The sequence below is a fragment of the Gadus macrocephalus genome, chromosome 11 (assembly GCF_031168955.1).
Source record: "Gadus macrocephalus chromosome 11, ASM3116895v1".
NCBI classification, from domain to species: domain Eukaryota; kingdom Metazoa; phylum Chordata; class Actinopteri; order Gadiformes; family Gadidae; genus Gadus; species Gadus macrocephalus.
This window is the reverse complement of record NC_082392.1, coordinates 3651828-3675292: the sequence shown is the minus strand read 5'-3', so window position 1 is coordinate 3675292 and position 23465 is coordinate 3651828. Positions and strand designations below refer to the sequence as shown.

At 47.2% G+C, this 23465-nt stretch overlaps 3 protein-coding genes across 8 annotated transcripts in view; 2 read left to right on the top strand and 1 right to left on the bottom strand.

Annotated features, from left to right (window-relative positions):
- The window catches only part of LOC132468247 (L-serine dehydratase/L-threonine deaminase-like), a 4593-nt gene extending 528 nt beyond the window's left edge, over positions 1-4065 (top strand). Inside the window, exons 2-8 of the mRNA XM_060065978.1 lie at positions 1-45; positions 1044-1083; positions 1176-1315; positions 1597-1688; positions 2076-2303; positions 2650-2774; positions 3288-4065. The exon at positions 1-45 is cut by the window's left edge and continues 119 nt beyond it. Coding sequence (XP_059921961.1) covers positions 1-45; positions 1044-1083; positions 1176-1315; positions 1597-1688; positions 2076-2303; positions 2650-2774; positions 3288-3481 — 864 coding nt within the window. The 3' untranslated portion in view covers positions 3482-4065. The remainder of the gene's footprint in view (positions 46-1043; positions 1084-1175; positions 1316-1596; positions 1689-2075; positions 2304-2649; positions 2775-3287) is intronic.
- Positions 1-23465, top strand: part of vps33a (VPS33A core subunit of CORVET and HOPS complexes) — a 366247-nt gene that overhangs the window by 262388 nt on the left and 80394 nt on the right.
- The window catches only part of LOC132468245 (probable E3 ubiquitin-protein ligase HECTD4), a 59175-nt gene continuing 45284 nt past the window's right edge, over positions 9575-23465 (bottom strand). For 3 of the 6 annotated variants that reach the window (XM_060065972.1, XM_060065974.1, XM_060065973.1), the window contains exons 65-76: positions 22663-22799; positions 21989-22179; positions 21194-21340; positions 20172-20291; positions 19510-19665; positions 19027-19130; positions 17511-17732; positions 16782-16948; positions 15550-15745; positions 14491-14713; positions 11078-12207; positions 9575-11039 (exon numbers count right to left, since the gene is read on the bottom strand). In XM_060065972.1, the coding sequence (XP_059921955.1) occupies positions 12071-12207; positions 14491-14713; positions 15550-15745; positions 16782-16948; positions 17511-17732; positions 19027-19130; positions 19510-19665; positions 20172-20291; positions 21194-21340; positions 21989-22179; positions 22663-22799 (1800 nt within the window). In that variant the 3' untranslated portion in view covers positions 9575-11039; positions 11078-12070. The remainder of the gene's footprint in view (positions 11040-11077; positions 12208-14490; positions 14714-15549; positions 15746-16781; positions 16949-17510; positions 17733-19026; positions 19131-19509; positions 19666-20171; positions 20292-21193; positions 21341-21988; positions 22180-22662; positions 22800-23465) is intronic. The other 3 variants (XM_060065975.1, XM_060065977.1, XM_060065976.1) reach the window with 1 other exon arrangement.

Below are 23465 nucleotides of genomic sequence, written 5' to 3'. Positions count from 1 at the left end.
ACCGGCTCCTTCAAGATCAGGGGCATCGGCCACCTGTGTAAAACAGTGAGTGACCGAGTGTTGTGGAAACCTGATGACCTCATTGTTCTGGATTAATAGTGTCGCAACAAGGAAGTGAGACAGTGTGTTGTGTCTCCACATTAATATGGGATTTTATTCAATTTGTATACTCCTTGTTTTTGTTATTACTAGTAAATTGAAAAAGCATTTGTATATATTCTCCTTGGACCTAGAGATGTCTCCCTTTTTCTCTAATGGAATGGTGTTGAGGTAGTTTTGCATTTGCATTGCCATTGTAGCCACAAAGTCTGATCAAAGGCCAAACTAAAGACGTCTTTGTTATGCAAAGTAGAGTGTATTTAAAATGAACCCTGGTGTCTCCCACTCAGCCACAGAAACTTTAACTTTAAACTTTAACCATGTGAACCTTTCCCCATAGCACGCATACACCCATTGTCTCATTGAATATATGCATGGTAAATTACTGCCTGTATCTCGCCATGATCATTAAATGTAATCAAATACTTTGCAAGGTCAGAAAGTCTCCTAAAATGTGTTATTCTTCGACACAGTGCATTCACACTGACGTAAACAAGATTTGCATAAAACTAATAAGGAAACCGTTTTTTTCCTGTGAAACTAGGAGTGAGTCACTGTTTGCATGCCTGCTTCTCAGAATAGTCAACAAGAACAGGAACATAATCAGTCCAGGTCGCACCACACAGGTTGTGCTCTTTCTTCTTTACACTTGTTAATTGAACAAGTCTTTGTAATCGCTATCGCTGAATCTCTACAGCTTCCTAGGCTGAAGCCTGCCAATGCTATAAGAATCCGCCATTATATCCAGTCAAACACATCCGATGGACTTGTGTTTGTGTGCGAATGTTTGTGTGTGTGTGTGTGTGTGTGTGTGTGTGTGTGTGTGTGTGTGTGTGTGTGTGTGTGTGTGTGTGTGTGTGTGTGTGTGTGTGTGTGTGTGTGTGTGTGTGTGTGTGTGTGTGTGTGTGTGGGTCATGTGTGTAACGTATTCTGTTGTCTTGCAGTGGTCTGAGCGAGGCTGTGAGCGCTTCGTCTGCTGTTCAGGTGAGTGTCCCCTACATCAGATCACGATCAGCCTCAGTGGTTTGTTTAAACGAGTGGGGTTTGAGTGATGGTGTGTGTGTGTGTTCATGAAGGGGGTAATGCCGGCATGGCCGCTGCCTACTCGGCCCGCCACCTGAGCATCCCGGCGACCATCGTGGTCCCCAGCGTGACCCCCCCGTCCACGGTACAGAGACTCAAAGACGAGGGCGCTGACGTCATCATCCACGGCAAGGTCAGCAGGTCGATCGCATAAGTCAGTCAGCCACAGTGTGTGTTTTCAAACAGGGTGTGTGAAACTTATATTCTACCATTCTCCTCTCTCTCTCTCTCTCTCTCTCTCTCTCTCTCTCTCTCTCTCTCTCTCTCTCTCTCTCTCTCTCTCTCTCTCTCTCTCTCTCTCTCTCTCTCTCTCTCTCTCTCTCTCTCTCTCTCTCTCTCTCTCTCTCTATCATGTTCACACACGTTGACAACCAAACATAGCTAACTGTGTCTTTGTGTCTGTGTCTTCTCCAGGCACTGAACGAAAGCATCTCGTACGGAGAAGAGCTGGTGGCCAACAACCCTGGCTGGGTGTTCATCTCCCCGTTTGACGACCCTCTCATCTGGTGAGGAATCCTTCTCAAAGCTCTCTCTGAGTCTTCCAGGAATCCCATCTCGTATCTCACCATTGTCGTCCACCATGCGGACTCTGGGCTGTGATCCCATGTCCCGGTTTGACCGCTACGACCAGATAAACAGGGCCGTTCCACTAGATAAGAGCCCTTGTTTTATCCGAATGGTGATGAAAGTAGCTTTGAATATTAAAACTGAGCTCCGAGCTAAATTGACACAAACAAAACAGTGTGAACGTCGGCTGAACCTGGAGCTGCTGGGGTACTGATCGTGTTTTGGGGGGGCTTTGTGTGTGTGTGTGTGTGTGTGTGTGTGTGTGTGTGTGTGTGTGTGTGTGTGTGTGTGTGTGTGTGTGTGTGTGTGTATGTGTGTGCGCTCAGGGAGGGACACACCTCGCTGGTCAGAGAGCTGAAGGAGGACCTGAAGGAGAAGCCCGGGGCGGTCGTGCTGTCGGTGGGGGGCGGCGGCCTCATGAACGGCGTGGTGGAGGGCCTGCGTCGCGCCGGCTGGGCCGACGTGCCCGTGGTCGCCATGGAAACGCACGGCGCGCACAGCCTCAACGCGGCCGTGAAGGCGGGCCGGCTGGTCACCCTGCCCGAGATCACCAGGTAGGCCCCGACGCCGTCTCCCTGTCCGTCTCCCTGTCCGTCTCCCTGTCCGTCTCCCTGTCCGTCTCTCTGTCCGTCTCTCTGTCCGTCTCTCTGTCCCTCTCTCTGTCCGTCTCCCTGTCCCTCTCCCTGTCCGTCTCCCTGTCCGTCTCCCTGTCCGTCTCTCTGTCCCTCTCTCTGTCCCTCTCCCTGTCCCTCTCCGTCTCCCTGTCCGTCTCCCTGTCCGTCTCCCTGTCCCTCTCTCTGTCCCTCTCCCTGTCCCTCTCCGTCGACTGTTGCCTTGGTGACGATGTCGCCTGTGTTGCGGAGGAACCGGAGTGAGCGCGTCTCTCGCCCCTCTCTGCAGCATCGCCACCACGCTGGGCCTGGCCACGGTGTCGGCGCAGTCCCTGAAGCTGAGCGGCGAGCACCCCGTGTTCTCCGAGGTGGTCACGGACCAGGACGCCGTCAGGGCCGTGGAGCGCTTCCTCGGTGAGTTCTACAACCTCTAAAAAACTGACACCATGAAAAGCAGCTGATTTGGACCGTGTGTCTGCTCAATCACATCCAGTCATTCAAAGTAAGTATTTTCACAAAGTTTGCAAAAATACCAGATTCTCAGACACTCTCTCTCTCTCTCTCTCTCTCTCTCTCTCTCTCTCTCTCTCTCTCTCTCTCTCTCTCTCCTTCCCATCTTCTCTCTCTCTCTCTCTCTCTCTCTCTCTCTCTCTCTCTCTCTCTCTCTCTCCTTCCCATCTCTCTCTCTCTCTCTCTCTCTCTCTCTCTCTCTCTCTCTCTCTCTCTCTCTCTCTCTCCTTCCCATCTTCTCTCTCTCTCTCTCTCTCTCTCTCTCTCTCTCTCTCTCTCTCTCTCTCTCTCTCTCCTTCCCATCTTCTCTCTCTCCCTCTCTCTCTCTCTCTCTCTCTCTCTCTCTCTCTCCTTCCCATCTTCTCTCTCTATCTCTTTCTCTCTCTCTCTCTCCCCCCCCCCCCTGTCTCTCTCCAGATGATGAGAAGATCCTGGTGGAGCCGGCCTGCGGTGCTGCCCTGGCGGCTGTGTACTGTGGGATCATCGAGAGGCTGCAAGGGGAGGGAAAGCTGAAGCAGGCTCTGGGCCCGGTGGTGGTGGTGGTGTGCGGGGGCAACAACATCAGCATGGAGCAACTGAGGGGCTTCAAGAAGAAGCTTGGCATGCTCTAAGGCAGGGATGGGCAACTTTCATGATAAAGAGGGCCACAATTCTTCATCATCACCATCAGAGGGCCATGTGACTGTGCGCTTCAACTAGACGTAAACTGAGAGAAGCTACACATTTTGGAATTTGTTGGATATGATTTCCTGTATTCTGGTGCATTTTGGGGATGGCCACTACCTACAAAATCTTCCAGATTCATCACCTATGTATGGTATGGTGATTGAACCACCATACATTCATTTCATGTTTTCCATGCTCAAACAGCCACATGATTGGTTAGTATTTTGATCAGTGCAAAGGGCTCACATACATCATCATTCAATGACGTCTCAAAACTGAAAAACCCAACATTGTGGCCCAACATTAAGTGCAACAACTCAATGAACTCAAACCCAACAAGCATGATATTCACTTCAGGGCAGTTGTAGTAGTTGTAGTGGCGACTTAAGTGGATATCTTTCATGACTGATATCGCTTCTAAGCAAACTAGACACATGGGTTTGCCTTTGAATTCTATGAACAGATACTCTGCTTTTCTTCTTTCTTAACCAAGTTTTCTGTAACTCGATTCTTTTTTCTTTTTTTTTTTTATATTAAATAACAATTATGTGCGGGCCTGACTGAGTGAGGATGCGGGCCGTATGCGGCCCGCGGGCCGCCAGTTGCCCATCCCTGCTCTAAGGCCTCCACTTATCTCGTCGTCGCGCATTCCAACAGTGACTCGCGAGTCCACTCACTGTACACTTTATAGAAAGAAGAAGAAGAAATACTGGTTTATAACGACAGCATCCAAAGAGAAGGCCGGTGTGACACACACCCCCAATCATTCCTGGAGTGGAGAGTGTGTGTTTTCCTTCTTGGTGTTCATCGGGTAATTGCAATGGAAGGGCAGGGCCTTATGTCTTCTGGAAATATGATATGTATATTATTCTTTTATTTTCATAACCGGTTATCCTCGGATTATACCTTGAATAGAGCTGTAATCAAGGGGCCGACCTTTCTGTATTTTTCCACAAAAAGTTACGTTGTTAAGCCTTTCTGTCGTGCGAACATGGTTGTTGGTATGTTTTTGCTTTTGCACTTTATGAATGTATATATTTAAACTAGAAATATCAGGAAACATTGTATTAATATTTAATGAATATCACTGTCTAGTGTCTACATGTTATTTTTTCTTTAGTGGAATAAACTAAAATAATGATTCAAAAGACGTGCAGTTTGGTTATTAGCACAATAAAAGACAGCACCTGTGTGAGACTCAAAGGATTCAATGCTTTAGTTTCAACCTCCTACCTGACATTCCCTGAAACCTTGACAGAAACTAGTGTTTTTGTTGGCTGATAAAACAAGTAAAAGAGAGCAGGGAGATGTGCCTGGTTTATTTTATAATCATTCCTCAGGTGATGGTAGGTTTGTGTATACCGCAGTTCAGATGACTCATCTTGGTTTCTTTCAACAGCAGACATAAGTTCTATTTCCCTTTTTAATAATAGGTAAACATCTATTCAAATGTACCAGATATGCACTATAACGTGAGTCTGTCTGTGAATTTACGTTCCAACTACACTCTTCATGTTGTTGTACTTTATTAAGCACATCTTCACAAACAATTAATTTCCATCTCTCTTTAAAGGTAGACACCAGACTTTCCTCTTCATGGTCTACCGAATGAGTAGCACCCAGTGAGCCAGAATGCATTCTTCACAGAATTAAACAGGGATTAAAATTATAACCATCTTAAAGAGCGATCAACACTCCTCTGGATAATTGCTGCATTTCATAAGGCCTTGCAGTCCTCCAAAGGTAAACAGCGGTTAATCAAGGGGTTGACATTCCAGTTACAAAACCAGACAGCGGGATTCCACACGTCGGCTGCTTGAGGGATGTCACCCTCTGCTGCACTGTGATTGGCTCTCAGCTCATCCAAAACAGGGGAAGGGCTGCATGTTGCCCCTGGTGACAGTATTCCCATGTCAAACAGGTGTCAGGTGTTGAAAACATTCATTTGACAGCCACCTCAGGGCATAGGGCGTGGCTGAAGGATACTGTATACAATGACATTAGTCAGCGCGCCAGTGTGCTACTAATGTGTAAACATTAAACTTTTCCATTCACTTACAGATAGGGCATCAATAAACAGCAAACATTGTGTTCCTGTGCTTTGTGATTTCTAAATACCATTCTTCACAGCATTGAGCTTTTATTTTGGTCCAATCCCTGAACATAAAAGACACATGGGCTCAGTGAGTTCACAGAGCAGAAACGCTTGGTCAGTGAGGGGGTCGTGACTCAGATCCGGCTGGAACCAGCCTGGCCCGGCACTCGCTGCTCCCAGAAGGTGTCTGGTTCCCCAGCCGCATGCCGCAACATCACGTCTTGAGGGTGCAACCTTACACAACACGGGGCCTCACGCGCAAGGCGACGAGAAGGCCCAGACCTGTGACGTCGTGAGCATACCAGTAGCCATGAGGTCATTAGGGCTGGAGCCCGCTCATTTCTCGAGAGATAAACAAATTAAATTAGAAGCTGTAATACAACTGAACACAAAATCAGCTGTTGAGAACTTCTACGAGATGACATTAATTCAGAGATGATACTTTGTGTATGGACACCTTAAAGGCCTACGTGCAGGTTAACCGGAAGTTTTGATTAATGGGTACATAAAGAACTCAAAATATGTGCATCATTTATAAAATGTCTCCAAAATAGTGTTAAAGTCCAGTTTTTGGCGTTTTTGGCAGTAACGGGTGTTTTCTAACACCATTCGGCGATGATGTCACGTTGGGGAGACGTGGTGGAAGGTAGTGTTACTGAAAAGACAACATTTTCTTCATTATGAAGTCTTCGGGTTGGAACTTCAGGTGACCTTTCACCAATTATCACGAGAGTTTAGGTGAGTGACAGCTCACAGGCCTGTAGTGGCCTGTGAAGGATATTGGATATATTCAATATGTATTCAATATATTTTGAATGTATCCAATATATATTTTGGATATATTGAATATATATATACTGGATATATTCAATATCCAGCCAATTTAGCCTGCCATATTCATCACCCCTCTCCTATTTCTTGTTTGCAAAGTCTGAGACACTTCAAATGTATTGGGGTTACATCGAGGTCACTGGATGTGACTGTAGAAATTTCAGACGTGTAGTCACAACAGGGGACATTCTGGCATCTATCTATCAATGCATGGGTCTAGTTTTAATGTGATGTATTTTGTGTGTTGTCTCCCTTGTTCTGTGTGGTCTTGTTGGCTATACTGTGTGAGCCGAATCACCTAAATTAATTCCCGACGTGTAGTTTGGTATTAATAAAGACTTGACTAGGCTATTTATCTATCGAGGCTATTAGTCAACAATTATTCGCCGAAGGCGAAGTGAATAGGGAGGATTAGCCCCCGAGACTGAAGGTTTATTTGTTGTTATCAGCTGACATTTTGCGATGAAAACAATATCGAGTTTGAGATGTCAATCATGAGATATTGCCCAATATCCTGAGATATTGAACAAATCAAATTGCGCCATCTTAGGAGGTTCACCTGTAGCATATAGGCCTACTAACTATATATAATATCTATGTATTTATCTATGTATCTGTATAATCTGCTGAACACTCTCGTACTTGTCTCTACTCTCAAGGGTCTCAATGCGGCTTTGGTCCGTGTCTCCCAACGTGATGTCCATCTGCAGGCTTGGGCGTTTCCGTCATGACACAAGAGCGCCCTTCAGGCGTTCCTGGTAGCGTTTCATCGACCAATCACGAGGTTTTTCGAAAGGCATACTGGGTTTCGCAAGCCATACTGCGAAGTACAGTCGCAAGGCATAGGCTACTATGCTTTCCTTCGTTAATGGCAATTTTACTTCTCTCATTAGATTTAGCAATCATGGAGCCCCCACTTGGCTAACGTTAGTTCCATGCTACCCGTACTTACTACTATATCTTATTTTGAAACTTCTGTTTGAGAAAATCGGGTTCGGTGTTGACGGTGAAAGTTAGGTCGATTTATAGCCGGTTATTGTTATTGTCCGGTTATTACCGGTCATTGACCCGGAAAAAAATGAGGAAGACCGAAATTTCTTAATGTCCCCGGTCAGAATGACCAATGGAAATAATGCCTTGCACAATTTGAATTGTGTTTAAATATGCTACAGTGGTCATTTGTTTAGCCAATTCATGTTAAACAATGAGGGTTTTTGATTATTATTATTGTTTTTGATTATCTGATATTTCCCACCACTATCCTTGAGCCGGTTCGGGCCGGGCCTTTGATCGAGCGTTTGTGTTTTTTTTGTTCTTGTTATCATTGCTTTATTGGCCTAGTCTGAGGAGAAATCTATTCCATAAACAGAAATATTATAGACCTTTATTACACGGGTCTTCTCAATGCCGTGGAACGCTCCGTTCACTTGCATGGGTAGTAGTCCGTAACTTGTCAACCCCAGCGTCTTCGGTTGCTAAGCGACGTCAACGTCTTTGGCGGACTATTTCACTGCTGATCAACACTACGAATAGCCTGGTCCTACCAGACCATCGTACTTAATTTAATTTGTACAGAAGGTCTCGAACTGCTCAATTGACAAACGTTCACTCACTTGGAGGCGGGTGTCTGTAGAAGTTTTAAAATGATTGGATCTGCAGGTTTTGTTTATCTGATGTAAGAGTTCAAGGAACAGTTGTACATTCTAAATTAATATTAGACAGTAAGGACAGAGATAATGTTTGTGGTCAACTGTCGACGACTCGACGCTGGGTCTTGTCATTGACTGACTGACTAGTGACTACTCATCTCTGACTACAACTGAAACTGGCGCGCAACCTAGACGTCATCATTCTCAGCCACTCCCTCTGTTCGCTGATTGGACCGCCAGAAATCGGGTTGACATGGAACGCATTTAGAACTGAAGTGAAATGAAAATTGAGCGGAAGTAGGTAGGTGGGCGGCGCCAGGCTACACTACGAATGCTGGTAACGAATAAATTGTAAAAAGACACACAATGTGAAGTTATTTTCCAAATAAGATTTGAAAAGCTTTGGAAGTTTATTTACTACACTATTTACATGGTTTTTGAGTAGTACACTTTGACATTTTAATCCTGTTCAGCGAGAAAGGCGACGAAGAATAAGGGCTGGTGCTTCAGCCCAGGTAAACCTGTGCATTCAGGCGGCCTTGAATCGGATTAACGTTTAGGGCCACATTTGATTGTGTCTTTAAGAGTACTGACTTTAATCTCAGAATTCTGATGATAAAATCAGAATAAAAAGAGTTCTGACTTTGAAATCTGAATTCTGACTTTAAAGTCAGAATTCTGACTTTTAAATCAGAATTCTGACTTTAAAGTCAGAATTTAAAAAAAGTCAGATTAAAAACAGTTGTGATTTTAAAATCAGGAATCTGACTTAAAAGAAAAAAAAGATACATGTTGCCTTATTATTATCCTCTTCCGTGTCTTAAAGGCACCCAGTGCAACTTTCGAGGCTTAAAAATAAACATTCAATTTCTAGTCTTTTTTACACGTAGTAAGTTTCAATAACTCCATACCATTACATACCGACATTCAAGCAGCAAAGATGAGACGTCGTTGTGTGGTGAGAACTGATAGAAAATCGATAACAACAATGCCGCCATTTTCTTTATTTTTTGTAACCTACAATAAATAAAGCAGGCTTCCAGTCAATGGAAAAATGGCTTCTCCCCACCGGCGATTGTTGTTTACGATTTTCTATCAGTTCTCACCACACAACGACGTCTCATCTTTGCTCCTTGAATGTCGATATGTAATGGTATGGAGTTATTGAAACTTACGTGTAAAAAAGACTAGAAATTGAATGTTTATTTTTCATTGAATGTTTACATAAAGTTGCACTGGGTGCCTTTAACTCAATAGGTAGAGCCTAAAGTCCTGAGGAAACAGCTCTGTGTACCTTCATTTTAGAGCCCGACCGATATAGAATTTTTAAGGCCGATACCGATACGAATATTTTGTGATTTAAAAAACCGATATGCCGATATATCGGCCGATATTTATATTAAAAAAAAATCCATAAACGCGCAACAAAACAAACCTGAACATAACCAATCAACACCACAGTGGTACGTCAAGACATTTCTTTATTGTGACACAGAAATCTCAAACGCCATCTGATTCTTTACATCTGTATAATCCTTTTTTCTTTTTAAGATGCGTTTTTCTTTTTTCGAAGTTTCTGATGTGCAGAGGTAAGACAGTAAAAGTTAATGCAACCATAAATAATTGTAATAAATATCAAGTAAATGTACAGCACACATTTTCTCATCGTAGCACGTCTGTGTATGGATATGTCCTTTATATGATCTCCCTCCCGCCCCCGTTAGGAGAAAGTAAGCGAGCATCCCTGTTAGCAGCGGTATACCTGGGGTACCCTTCAAAATAAAAGACCCAAACATTTTACCCTTCAAAATAAAAGACCCAAACATTTTAAAACTGGCAAGCAACTTAACCCCCTCCCCAACCCCCAACACATGTTGAATAGCAATCATTGGCTGTTTTTTTTAAGTTCTTTAGTTCTATTCCGAGTAAAAGTTTTGTTTTTTTTACTTCCACAAGAACATGTTTGTCGGAGGAGAAGACCTGTCTGAGCACGAGACGGACATCGGCCGTTGACGGGTCGCTTCAAGAGTTTGTAAAAAAAATACCCGCCCCCCCTCCCGCTAAACAAACAGGACGTCAACAGACCCCCCCCCCCCATCTGCTCCTTGTCGAAGAAGAATTTCATGGAAGAATAGTGCAAAAAAAAAAAATCATCAGGTGAAGTGAATAAGCAATAAATTAATAAAAGCGCTTTCAAAACATAAAACTATGTACATTTATTTTCTCAGAAGTATTTTTTTTTTTTACAGTCTAAATAAAAGTCTCAGGAAAACAAAAACAAACCAACACAACAAACCCAAGCAAACGGCAAAGGCCTGTTCTCCTCAGACATAAGATGACCCACCCCAGGTATATATATATATATATATATATACTCTGTGTGTGTATGTATATGTGTATGTGTTTGTGTATGTGTATGTGCATATGTGTGTACGTGTATGTGTTACAGTGTGACACTGGAGAGGAGCCAGGGATTCTGTTTTCCACATTCAGTAGCATAGCACACAAGCAGCTATGGGGCGACACCTCCCCCCCCCCCCCCGCCTTATCAAAGCAACACAGGGGCTTCCAAAGGGAGAGCGAAGTCCGGACCCTGGGGACCGGGGGACAAGCTCAGTGAGGACCCCGCAAAGTCTGGAGACTGGGGGGGCCGGGGGTCTCCCTCAGTGAGGATCCCCTCGTCGGACCGGACTGCGCTGCCAGATATTTCTAAACCAACCTGACAAACTGGAGAGAAAAGACAATAAATATGCCTCATAATTTTTCGTTACAACTAAATACCATTTTCTTCAGAGACTAAAATAGGGTCACGGATTATATCAGCATATGAGTTGGATTTCCCGTTGGTGGTTCGTCTTCCGTTTTCTTGTGACGGTCGGTGTCACGTTGTCCTTGTGTACTCGGAGTGGGCGTCTCTGGCTCTGCCTGCTCAGAGCTGCGGGGGTGAACCGACGGCATCTGGACACTTCACCAGTTCCTCGAGCATGACTAGAGCGACCGCCGTCACAGCATGGAGGGTATTTCTGACAAACACACACGCTGACACACACACTTCCAGTGTCCTCCTCTCTGGCGAGAAGTACCAGGGGTTAAAGGCTCGCCTCACAGGAGGGCTCACAGGGGGGCAGAGGGAGGCAGCGAGGTTGAAGCATTCGCAGATTAAAGCAAGCTGTATCGTTTCCTGGAGCACCGCGCAAATTCAAAGAGAGAGAGAGAGAGAGAGCAGAGAGAGCAGAGAGAGCGAGAGAGAGCAGAGAGAGCAGAGAGAGCAGAGAGAGCGAGAGAGCGAGAGAGCGAGAGAGAGAGAGAGAGCGAGAGAGCGAGAGAGAGAGGAAGAGTCCACTTGCCAGTGGACGTACATTTTTAAAGTGCCTACAGAGCTCAACATAACCTTGTAGTGCTCAACCTTGCCAGGCAGTGGGGGACCCTAGCCTGCATGAAGGAGGGATAGTATCAGGGAAGCTTCTATCCGGAAAAAAAAAAAATATATCAAAGTAATATCGGAAATACGTTGTAGTAGTACTGCACCGTGTCACAGCTTCAAACCCTGGTGGTGGCTACTTCAATACTAAGTGCAACCAGAACACAGAAACACACACACACACACACACACACACACACACACACACACACACACACACACACACACACACACACACACACACACACACACACACACACACACACACACACACACACACGCGCGCACACACACGCGCACACACACCCATCGATCAAAGTCAGCCGTGTCTGACCCTCACCTGGGGATTCCCCTCCAGCAAAAGGTTGGAACGCCTAAAAGATGCAAAAACAGTCGATGGGGACGGCGCAGAATGGAAGGGAACAAAAACAAAGCAAAAACATGTCAGAGCATCGGGGCAGCAGCCACGAGCGGTCTGCCAGGGGGGGGGGGGGGGGGGGGTCGGACCTAAGGTAGTGGGAGGGGGCGGGGCCAGGGCCTAGCCACTGAGTGGATCCTCGCGGTAGTGGATGGCGTAGCGCAGCTTCTCCAGCATGGCCTCCAGCGACGTGTACTGGGGCAGCTTCACCATGAACATGCACGTCTCCACCCGGATGTAGCGCGAGTCTGGCGAGCCTGCACACAGACACACAAACACGCACACGCGCACACACACACACACACACAGTAAAATTAGGAAATGTGATTCGGATGACAGCATTCATGTCCGTTCATGTACCCACACTCTTCCCCATGTTGGCTGTACTTAGCAGGCAGACATGGTCGGTAATATGTGCTGAACGAGATGAGCCTGGCTATCATTAGATAAATCTGGATCCTTCTCGCTCTTGTTGCACCTCCTTGTATAATACTCGATGTGTGAAGGCCTTGATTCATTCACTCCACTGACAGACACAGCGCGGAGAAAACACTGTGGAACTTTTGTGAGCTCAATGAAATCGTTTTATCATGATTTGCGACTTAGGTTATTCAATAAAGTCCATCTAAAATAAGTTCATTGTATGCGTGACACAGATGTGTTAGCTTGGCTATTCAAATATAGAACATTTGTGATTGCTGACTGTATGGAAAAGGCGGGGGCTAGGAGGAATGTGTCAATTTATATTTAGTGTGTTAATCCGGGGCCGGATGTATTGTATTGTATTGTATTGTATTGTGTATTGTGATTGTGTATGTACTACTCTTTGTTTAGTTATATCGGTGTCTTGCAATCCTGTGTGGGATGGACCACTTGTTTGGCATGACACGAAAATAAACAATCAATCAAAACAGTGCGTGTCAGTGGCGTCAAGGCCGGGGCGATAATGCCTTCAGAAATCAAATCATTCTCGGATTCCTCAGTGTTGCTTCTATAAGCAGCAAAACAAAGTTGTCAGAGTTTCTCAAAGCCTCGTGGCTTCCACACGGTGTACCTGATAAACGCAGAGCACACGAGGTCATGGGAGATCACACAGCATAGTTAAGATGCCATGGCTCCACATGAAGGATCTTTTACATTCCTTTCATCCAGGGCCCAGCGTCGGCCTCTATAGCCCGTAAAGGTTTGAGTTTGGACTTTCCTGGACCCTGTTTCAAGGAGCAGGTTAGGATATGTTTCAATATGAACATGAACTCTGACTACCGTGAGTGCCTCCTTGACTGGACTTGACTGTTTGTGGTTTTCAGAACAGCCGATCCAATGTTGATCTCAGATAGGGTGAACGTGAAAACAGCTGGCTCCAATCACACCATAAAAATGTGTTATATCAGGGGATTTCCAAGCGGTCACTGCTATTCCAGTGCTGTTACTGGTTGAAACCCAGGCTGGCTCACTGGCACTACGTCAACACAAATCGGCTGACTCTGCAAAACTAGCTGAAGCCAAGAGTGTTCAACAGTTATTGTCTGAGGCATGTCTTGGTGATAAAAAATAACTAAATGTGTATTTCCCACATCCATCCATTTCTTCTTGGAGTTAGGTGGAGCTCTATTCGAGCCAACAGCTGAGAGTAGTGACCTACATAACGACTGCATCGATTCTCTCTACAAAACAACGGTAATACAGTCTATTCAAGTTTTCAAGTTCATCTCCTGTCGTTTTCTGATTCTCAAAAAGTAGGCAGTTACTGTTCCTGAACGGTAACTGCCGTTCGACATACCATGGCGTTCCTGAACCATGGTTCAGGAACGCCATGGTATGTCAGTGGTCTCGGCGGCACATGCCACAGGCCAATAAACGATCTCGGTGGACGGCGCTACTGAAAAGTAGAGACAAAGTGTTATGACCTGGGGTTTGCCCCCGGGGCACACAGCAGGCGTTGCCATGGTAGCTGAACTCGAGAGTGCTCTAAGCTTGGTATCTCGGTTAAAACAAAAAGTCTGGTCTTTCCCTGAGTTCCGACTCAACATATATTATCAGATTAACCGGGAAATTCAGCTTCTTGGAACAGGGCCCTGGTTCATCTCAAGGAGTGTGGCTGTTGAAGTGCTCCATCCTCTGTTTGAACTGTATTGTGTTATTTGTAGTCTGCGGAGACTTTACGTGACTTGTTATGCTGTTGTATCTTATCCCCGGACACCTTGGTAACTGATTCTTAACCTCAGAGCCTCCTGGTAAACTAATGGTAATTGACAATTGAAAATGAATAAAACACACACACACACACACCTCAGAAGGGCCTCCTGGTAAAATAAAGGTAATTCAAAATTGAAAATTAAAAGAACCACACACACACACACACACACACACACACACACACACACACACACACACACACACACACACACACACACACACACACACACACACACACACACCTCAGAAGGGCCTCCTGGTAAAATAAAGGTAATTCAAAATTGAAAATTAAAAGAACCACACACACACACACACACACACACACACACCAGTGGGACCCTTACCGGCGGCTCCGTCGGGGGGGGCGATCTTCATGGGGTAGGGGGGCACGTGGGCGGTGTCGGGGCCCCCGTCCTTGCAGGGGCAGGTGAAGGGGATGCGCTCCTGGTTGCAGGCGAACTTGATGAACTTGCAGAGCTCCTCCTGAGTGAACATCTCCAGCGCCGTCCAGAAGAACTCGATGTGAGGGTCCGTCTCCATCAGACCCACCTGGTACATGGTGTGGGCCTGAGGCACGCACGCACGCGCACACACACACACACACACACACACACACACACACACACACACACACACACACACACACACACACACACACACACACACACACACACACACACACACACACACACACACACACACACACACACACACACACACACACACACAAAACAAACAAGGTTGGAACAAAATCAGAATAATGACTCCTTTTATCAATGACAAAGCATTTGTGTCTGTACATGTGTGTCTCTGTATGTGTGTGTCTCAGTGTGTGTGTGTCTCAGTATGTCTGTGTGTGTGTGTCAGTGTGCATGTCTCTGTATGCATGTGGGTGTGCGTCTAAGTGGGTGTGTGTGCTTTTCAGTGTGTGTGTGTGTCGGTGTGTGTCTCTTTGTGAGTGTCCGTGTTCCCGGTGTGTGTGTGTGTGTGTCTCTTTGTGAGTGTCCGTGTTCCCGGTGTGTGTGTGTGTGTGTGTGTGTGTGTGTCTCTTTGAGTGTCCTTGTTCCCGGTGTGTGTGTGTCTCTTCGTGAGTGTCCTTGTTCCCGGTGTGTGTGTGTGTGTGTGTCTCTTTGTGAGTTTCCGTGTTCCCGGTGTGTGTGTGTGTGTGTGTGTGTCTCTTTGTGAGTGTCCGTGTTCCCGGTGTGTGTGTGTGTGTGTGTCTCTTTGTGAGTGTCCGTGTTCCCGGTGTGTGTGTGTCTCTTTGTGAGTGTCCGTGTTCCCGGTGTGTGTGTGTGTGTGTGTGTCTCTTTGTGAGTGTCCGTGTTCCCGGTGTGTGTGTGTGTGTGTGTGTGTCTCTTTGTGAGTGTCCTTGTTCCCGGTGTGTGTGTGTTGTCCCGCGTTACCTTCAGGAACTCCAGGTTGATGTAGGGCAGGCCGCAGGTGCGCAGCTCGGCCTCCAGGGGGCTGAGCATGGTGAGCAGCTGCAGGGGGATGATGGAGGCCAGGCCGGCACGCACCGCACTCATGCACTCGGCGTTGTGCAGCTCGCGCAGCCGCAGCGCACGCACCGCCCGCGCATACTCCCCCTTGTTCTCCCAGCTGGAGACACACACACACAAAGAGACACACACACACACACACACACACACACACACACACACACACACACACACACACACACACACACACACAAAGAGACACACACACACACAGAGACACACACACACACACAAAGAGGGAGACACACACGTACACACACACACATAAAGAGAGTGACACACACACACACACACACACACACAGACACACACACACAGACAAAGAGGGAGACACACACGTACATACACACATAAAGAGACACACACACACACACACACACACACACACACACAGACAAAGAGGGAGACACACACGTACATACACACATAAAGAGACACACACACACAAAGAGAGACACACACACACAAAGAGAGACACACATACACACACAAAGAGAGACACACACGCACACAAAGAGAGACACACAAACACACAGAGAGACACACACACACACACACACACACACACAAAGAGACACACACACACACACGCAAACACAGACACACGCAAACACACACACACACACACACACACACAGATGCACAAACACGCAAACACACACAAAGAGACACACACACACAATGTCAAATTCAGAATATAATCAGCACCATTTCACTTAACCAACAGAATTACTCGCCTCAAGAGGCCCTTCGTTTATTAAAGTTGACGAATATCAACTTTAATGAACATCAGTCTGGCCTTGGCCGGGCCAGCAATTGATTTCAGATAAGGGTGTGGCCTTGCGTTACTCTACGACCTTACTCCAGCCAATGGGATGCAACGACTGCTTCACCGTTGCTCAGTTTTTTCTGATCGCTCCGCAGATTTCCCCCGCTTTTCCGGTTCTCCTTGTTCGCCATGAACCGATTCTGATCAGGTGAGTCCCACGAGGCTACGGAACGACTGCAGAACCACCCAACGAACAGGACCCCCTGAACAAACCCGACCTCTAAAGAACCCGGACCCCGGCCGCAGCATTCACAGGGCTTCCCAGAATCCTCCCCAAGCCCCTCATCGGTCCGTTGCCGCCGGTTACCTAACGGCGATGTTGTGGCCGCCTTGACAGAGCTCCACCTCCTCCCCCGTCATGGTGACGTAGGTGAAGGTGCAGCAGGGACGGCCGGGGGAGTCGGGACTCTCCCCCGAGTGGTACTGGGACGAGATCTCCGCACACAGGGCGTCCATCTCCCCCTCGTCTCCCACCTGCAGGGAGAGAGGGAGGGGGAGGGGGAGGGAGGGAGAATGAGAAAACCCCTGGAGCCTATTTGAGTCATTTGAGTCATTAGTGACTGACTGACTGACTGACTGACTGACTGACTGACTGACTGACAGAGATAGATAGATAGATCAGAGCCTTGTTCCCAGAGAGATTGTATGCCTTCATTGTTCTCTCCCTCACCTGAAAGAAACATTAGAGGAAAGCTTCAGCGAAAAGGGTCTAAATGTAAAGGTTGGAGGAAGAGACGTTGGTTGGATATATTGTGTTGTTAATGTTAAATAAACACAGGGAGTGAGTACGGTCCACATTATTATCTATCAAATTCCATCGCCTATTTTGAGCTCATGGTGTCTTTAAGAGTACGACGTCTGTAATGGTTTAAAGACTCTGTAGAGTGTACGCTTACATCAAAATAGGTTATTCCTCCGACACTATTTGTGCGTTTTGTTTTACATTCAGAAGTCTCATCGACACTCATTCAGTCCTAGACGCGATATCTCCTGACGGAACCGTCGCGCTGGCCGCCGCAGCCGTCGGGCGACCTACGCTCTCGAACTTCTTGACGTAGTTGTAGGTGAGCAGGTCGGCGTCCTGAAGGTCGTGCTCGGGGTCCAGGGGCTGGCCCACCAGGCCCTTCCAGAAGGAGGCCAGCAGGTCCAGCGGCAGGGGCACGTCGGCGCGGATGGCGATGCCCAGCAGCTGGCCCAGGAAGTGCAGCAGCTGCTCGTCGGCGTAGCTGATGGGACAGGGCGTCAGGATGTACTTCCCCTGGGGAGGGACGGGGAGAGAGAGGTCAGCGGGGAAAACTAGAGAAACACGACCGGATAAAACCGTCGGCAGAATCCCCTAGATCAGTGATGGGCAACTTTCATGATAAAGAGGGACACATCTTTCATCAGAACCATCGGAGGGCCACATGACTGCACACTTCAACTAAACGTGAGGTGAGAGAAGCGACACAATTTTGAATTTGGTAGATAGGATTTCCTGTATTCTGGTGCATTTTGGGTAGGGCCACTACCTAAAAAATCGTCCAGAATCATAACCTATGTACGGTATGTTAATTGAACCAACATACATTCATTTTATGTTTTCCATGCTCAAAGAGCCACATGAATGGTCAGTATTTTTATCAGTGCAAAGGGCTCACATACATCATCATTCAATGATGTCACAAAAATGAAAAACCGTGGCCCAACATTAGGTGCAACAACTCAATGAACTCAAACCCAACAAGCAGGATTTTCATTGCAGTTGTAGTAGTTGTTGTGGCGACTTAAGTGGATATCTTTAATGACTGATATAGTTTCTAAGCAAACTAGACGCATGGGTTTGCCTTTGAATTCTATGAATTCTTCTCATCTTTCTTGACCGAGTTTTCTGTAACTCTATCAATTATTATTTGTCTTTTTTATAATTATTTTTTTTAAAGTTTTTATTAGTATTATTATTTTAATTATGTGCAGGCCTGACTGAGTGAGGATGCGGGCCGTATGCGACCCGCTCTACCTCCTGAGCTACTGCCGCCCTAAATGATCGGGATTTGGATAGTGTGTGTGTTTTTTGTGTGTGTGTTTTTTGTGTGTGTGTGTGTGTGTGTGTGTGTGTGTGTGTGTGTGTGTGTGTGTGTGTGTGTGTGTGTGTGTGTGTGTGTGTGTGTGTGTGTGAGAGAGTTTCTGTGTGTGTGTGTGTGTGTGTGTGTGCGTGTGCGCGTGTGTGTGTGTGTGTGTGTGTGTCCAAAGCGATAGATACGCTGGGGTTTTAGGCCTGATACTAAAGCAGCCCAGCGTAGAACATGGACTGATCAACCACACGTGTCTCATAGGTCAGCGTATTCAGAACCAAGTCATGCATATGAATTGGAACATCGCGTTCTACTCTATGATAACGGGGGGAAACAAACGGCACAAAGCAACGTTTCCCAGGACATCCAATCCTTTTTCCTCCTAGGCAGTCGACTGAAAGGCAAAACTGAAACCAACCCGTCCCTCACACAGAATAACAACAACCACCCGCCAAGTGGGAGACTCACACATCACTCATGAGGTGTGGGCCCGCCTACCTTGTTGCGATTGGCTGCCGCGCTGGGGCAGGGTAGCAGCAGGGACAGGGCCGAGCTCTGCAGCTCCTTGCACACCTGCCACAGGAAGTGTCTGAAGGAGCCGCCTGGAGGTGGGGGGGGGGGAGAAGGAGGGAGAACAGCGCCATGAACACCGTCAGACTGAGGGAAAACACCGGATTTCTGGAGAGGTTCGGTAGAGCTAGGGCTAGGGCTGATGCCGTGCCATCAGGTGTGAGTGTGATGAGCCATTGCAAGCCATTCCCTGGGTTTCAGTGACATCACAAGTGGGAGTGTGTCCACCTCCTCGATGTATGATCGATAGACCTCCCAGATGTTGCAAACGTTAGGTGCTACAGCCCACGGGCTAGGCTGGTAGCCTGATCCCATCCAGTATAAATCAAGGTAGACACGCCCACTTATGATGTCACTAAAACACAGGGAAAAAAGGGCAGATCTTCCTGGGAGGTGGAGCGCGGTACTCACTGGTGCCGTGAACCTCCTCCCCCGTGAAGCGGATGTTGAAGGCGTAGGTGGGGTCCCCCCCGCTGGCCAGTTTGACGCAGAGCTGCGAGGAGGGCACGCAAGACAGCTGGCGGGCCGCCTGGCAGAAGTACGTGTTCTCTGAAGACCGGATCTCCCCTACGGACCACACGGGGACGTTATATGGGCGGCATGCGGCTCAGGAAGTGGAGCGGGTTGACTGGTAACCTGAAGGTTGCTAGTTCGATCCCCGGCTCCTCCTAGCCGAGTGTCGAGGTGCTCCCTGAGCGAGACGCTTAACCCTAGACTGCTCCCGACGAGCTGGCTGTCACCTTGTGTGGCTGACACCGCCGTCGGTGTGTGAATGTGTGTATGAATGGTTGCGTGTCACTTTGGACATAAGTGTCTGCCAAATGTTAGGTAATTATACACACACACACACACACATTCATATCTTTAAATTATGCATTTATTTGCGTGAAGTCTCTCACGCACACACACACACACACACACACACATTACCAATAATATTAATGTGTATGCACACTATTACCTAATCTCCTGCATAACGGTCTATTAGCATGTATGTCAATGTTTGAGCTAGGGAGCATAAAGCGACAGAAGCCGTGCGGTGTGTTTGATCACCGCGGTGACAGGGCGCCTACCTCCCACGATCTCCAGGGGGTCCAAGGTGATCTCGGGGGCGGCGTGGTCGGCCGTACGCTGGACGGTGGCGTTCAGCACTCGGTTCATGACCGTCACCTTGGTGTCGTAGTACACCAGACCTGAGGCGGGCGAGATGAGAGACGGGGTTCGTCGTTGGTCAACGGTTTACCTCACTCCCGACGGGTCCGGCAGGGCATGATGATTCAAGAGTTATAGAAAATAAAATGTAATAAAATATATATATACTGTTATAAAAACAAAGAATAACTGTGTATGTCTTGTGATTGTTGACAAAATGATTGGATTTTCAGGTTTGACATTCATTTTCTTTCATAACTCCCAAACCAAACGCCAAAGTGGCATCAAATTTTGGCATTTCCATATTCAGCATAAAACACTAATATAAGAAAGAGAGATGGCACAGAATGACGTCTTCCCTCCTGCATCTTAACTGTCAAGGATACTTCAGGGACCTCAATTATTCTGACCCTCAACAAGACCCTGACATTCTGTTGCAATGAATTCATAAAGTCAGCTGTAAGGGCAAGGTATTCCTTTTTCCCCTGTAAACTTAGAAAATGTGGTCCAGAGTATAAAACCAGTCACTCCCGGCAAATCCCTCAAACAGCCTTTCCACAGAATCACAATTGTTTTACCCATTCATATACACCGGGATCTAATGATGGCGCTTCATATGCTAAAGTGGCGTTTCTTGTGAGAAAATCTAATTATGGTATGAAACAAATCGACCAATTGGTGTGTGCTGGGGCATTAGGATATGAGTGGAGGAGGTAGAATTGCGACTTTAGTTTATCATGGTACTTACACAGAATTGGTCAATGTTGACCAATTCATTAGGACCAATTCAAAATGACAATCTCAGAATTGGTAAAAAAAACAGACCAATGTGCTATACACGTTACACAAACGAAATCCCTTCATCAACCTTCATTATCACTAAGGAAGAGGGGGAGAATGGGTTGTGGCGAGCCCGGAGGGGGGGGGGGGGGGGGGGGGTCACCTTTGGCTTCACACAGCAGCGCGGCGATGCTGTTCTGGTAGGTGTGCGTCTGTCGCAGCTCCACCAGCGGCAGGAAGAAGCTCTCCAGGGTGTTGTTGAGGGACTGCAGCAGAGCGAAGCGCAGACGCAGGCTCTCTACGGGCACATCTGGGGGCGGGAGACGGAGGGACACACCGGCTTGGGTCAGTTTGCGGACACACACACAGGGGAGACTTCAGAAAAACACTGTGTCAGTGTGTCAGTGTGTGTTTGTGTTTCTGTGTGTGTCTGTGTTTCTGTGTGTGTATGTGTGTTTCTGTGGGTGTGTCTGTGTGTGTTTCTGTGTGTGTTTCTGCGTGTGTATCTGTGTGTGTAGCTGTGTTCCTGTGTGTGTTTCTGTTTGTGTGTAGCTGTGTTTCTGTGTGTGTTTCTGTTTGTGTGTGTGTGTGTTTCTGTGTGTGTGTGTTTCTGTGTGGGTGGGTGTTTCTGTGTGTGTGTTTGTGAGTTTCTGAGTGTGTGTGTGAGTTTCTGTGTGTGTGTGAGAGGTTCTGTGTGTGTGTGTGAGAGGTTCTGTGTGTGTGTGTGAGAGGTTCTGTGTGTGTGTGTGTTTCTGTGTCTGTGTGTGTGTTTGAGTTTCTGTGTCTGTGTGTGTGTTTGAGTTTCTGTGTCTGTCTGTGTGTGTGTTTGAGTTTCTGTGTCTGTCTGTCTGTCTGTCTGTCTGTCTGTCTGTCTGTCTGTCTGTCTGTCTGTCTGTGTGTGTGTGTGTGTGTGTGTGCGCGCGTGCGTGCGTGTGCGTGTGCGTGTGTGTGTACTGACTGAGCAGGCAGGCCACTCGCGGGTCGGCTCCGTCGCTGGGCTCCAGGTAGACCTCGTGAGGGTGCAGCCGGGCCGGGGTGATGGCCAGGTGCCGGCACAGCCTGTTGATGTACTGGACCAGGGCCACATCCATCTCCAGGCCCCACTTGCGGCTGGCCTTCTGGGCGTGGCGGGTGTCTATGCACGTGCACCTAGGGGTGGAACACCGGGCACAACGTGTCAACGAGGACGACTCTGCCGGGGTGCTTCGTTCTGCATTCCCCGTCACGGCTCCTTGCAGGCTTGCTATTCCTGCACGTTGCTGACCTTTCTCTAAACAGTTGTGAGTGTTCTTTAGCTCCCTCATCATTACACAACGTCGGCATTTCGCATGAAAAGGGGATATCGATAAATATGGGGAGCACATTGTACTGCGTACTTTGTACATCCGATTATTCATCATGATTAGTGTTGTCATTTCTGGGTTTTAGTTAGCTCTTGCTTTGTTTTGCAGTGTTATTTCTTTGTTTTTTACGAGGTTTTACGTAATCGGTTAGGTATGTGTTTGGGCATAGCTCACAGCACAATAGCCATGGTGTGTGAGTGGCTGTGAAACCCGACGCTGGTTCAGCTCTGCGGGGGTCTGGGTGTGAGGGAGAGGTTGTGCAGTGAGGGTCCACGCTGCCCCGTCTCACCTTTCAAAGTGGAGGTCGTAACCGCAGGCCAGGATCGCCCTCCACACGCTACGGACCTCCTGCTTGGCTCGGTCCATCGCAAACTTGTGGAATCCTTCCAGGGTGAGGAACTTCTCCTCTGGCACTGGGAGAAGACCCGCAGGGAAGCATTGGAGGAAGTATAGTATTTATTTGTATACCCCTTAATCACCATTACAGTCTCAAAGGGCTTAACTGGTCAAATACTTAGGACACCCCCCTTTACCCAAGCCCCCACAAGGGCAAGAAAAAACTCCCTTGGAATTAGCAAGGAAGAAATCTTAAGAAGAAAACGCATAGTAGGGGATCCCTTCTTTCAGGAGTGCAGTGGGTGCCATAATTGACATACAGGTAAATACATGCACATCATATTAAATTGGTGATGTGGTTCTGGCCGGTTAACAATGAGGAGAGTCCAGGCATCCAGTCCAGTCTCCAGCCTTCATAATGTTAATGTTCATAACGTCCTGCAATGATCCATAAAATGCCATCTCCTAACTAAAGAATAAAGGGAGCCCGTATCCCTTCACTAACTGACCATTTCACAAGCTCGGTCGCATCGTTTCTTAATAAAATGTGTAATATGAGCTAACCTAATCAAATGAAAATATCCTCCCCAATACATTCACATCATTTAGCAGATGCTTTTATCCTAAGAGACTAAGAGTTCACACACGCATTCACACACCGACAATAGGGTCCTCCATGCAAGGCTACAGCCGGCTCGTCGGGAGCAGTCAGGGTGACGCGTCTCGCTCAGAGACACCTCAACACTCAGCGTAGGT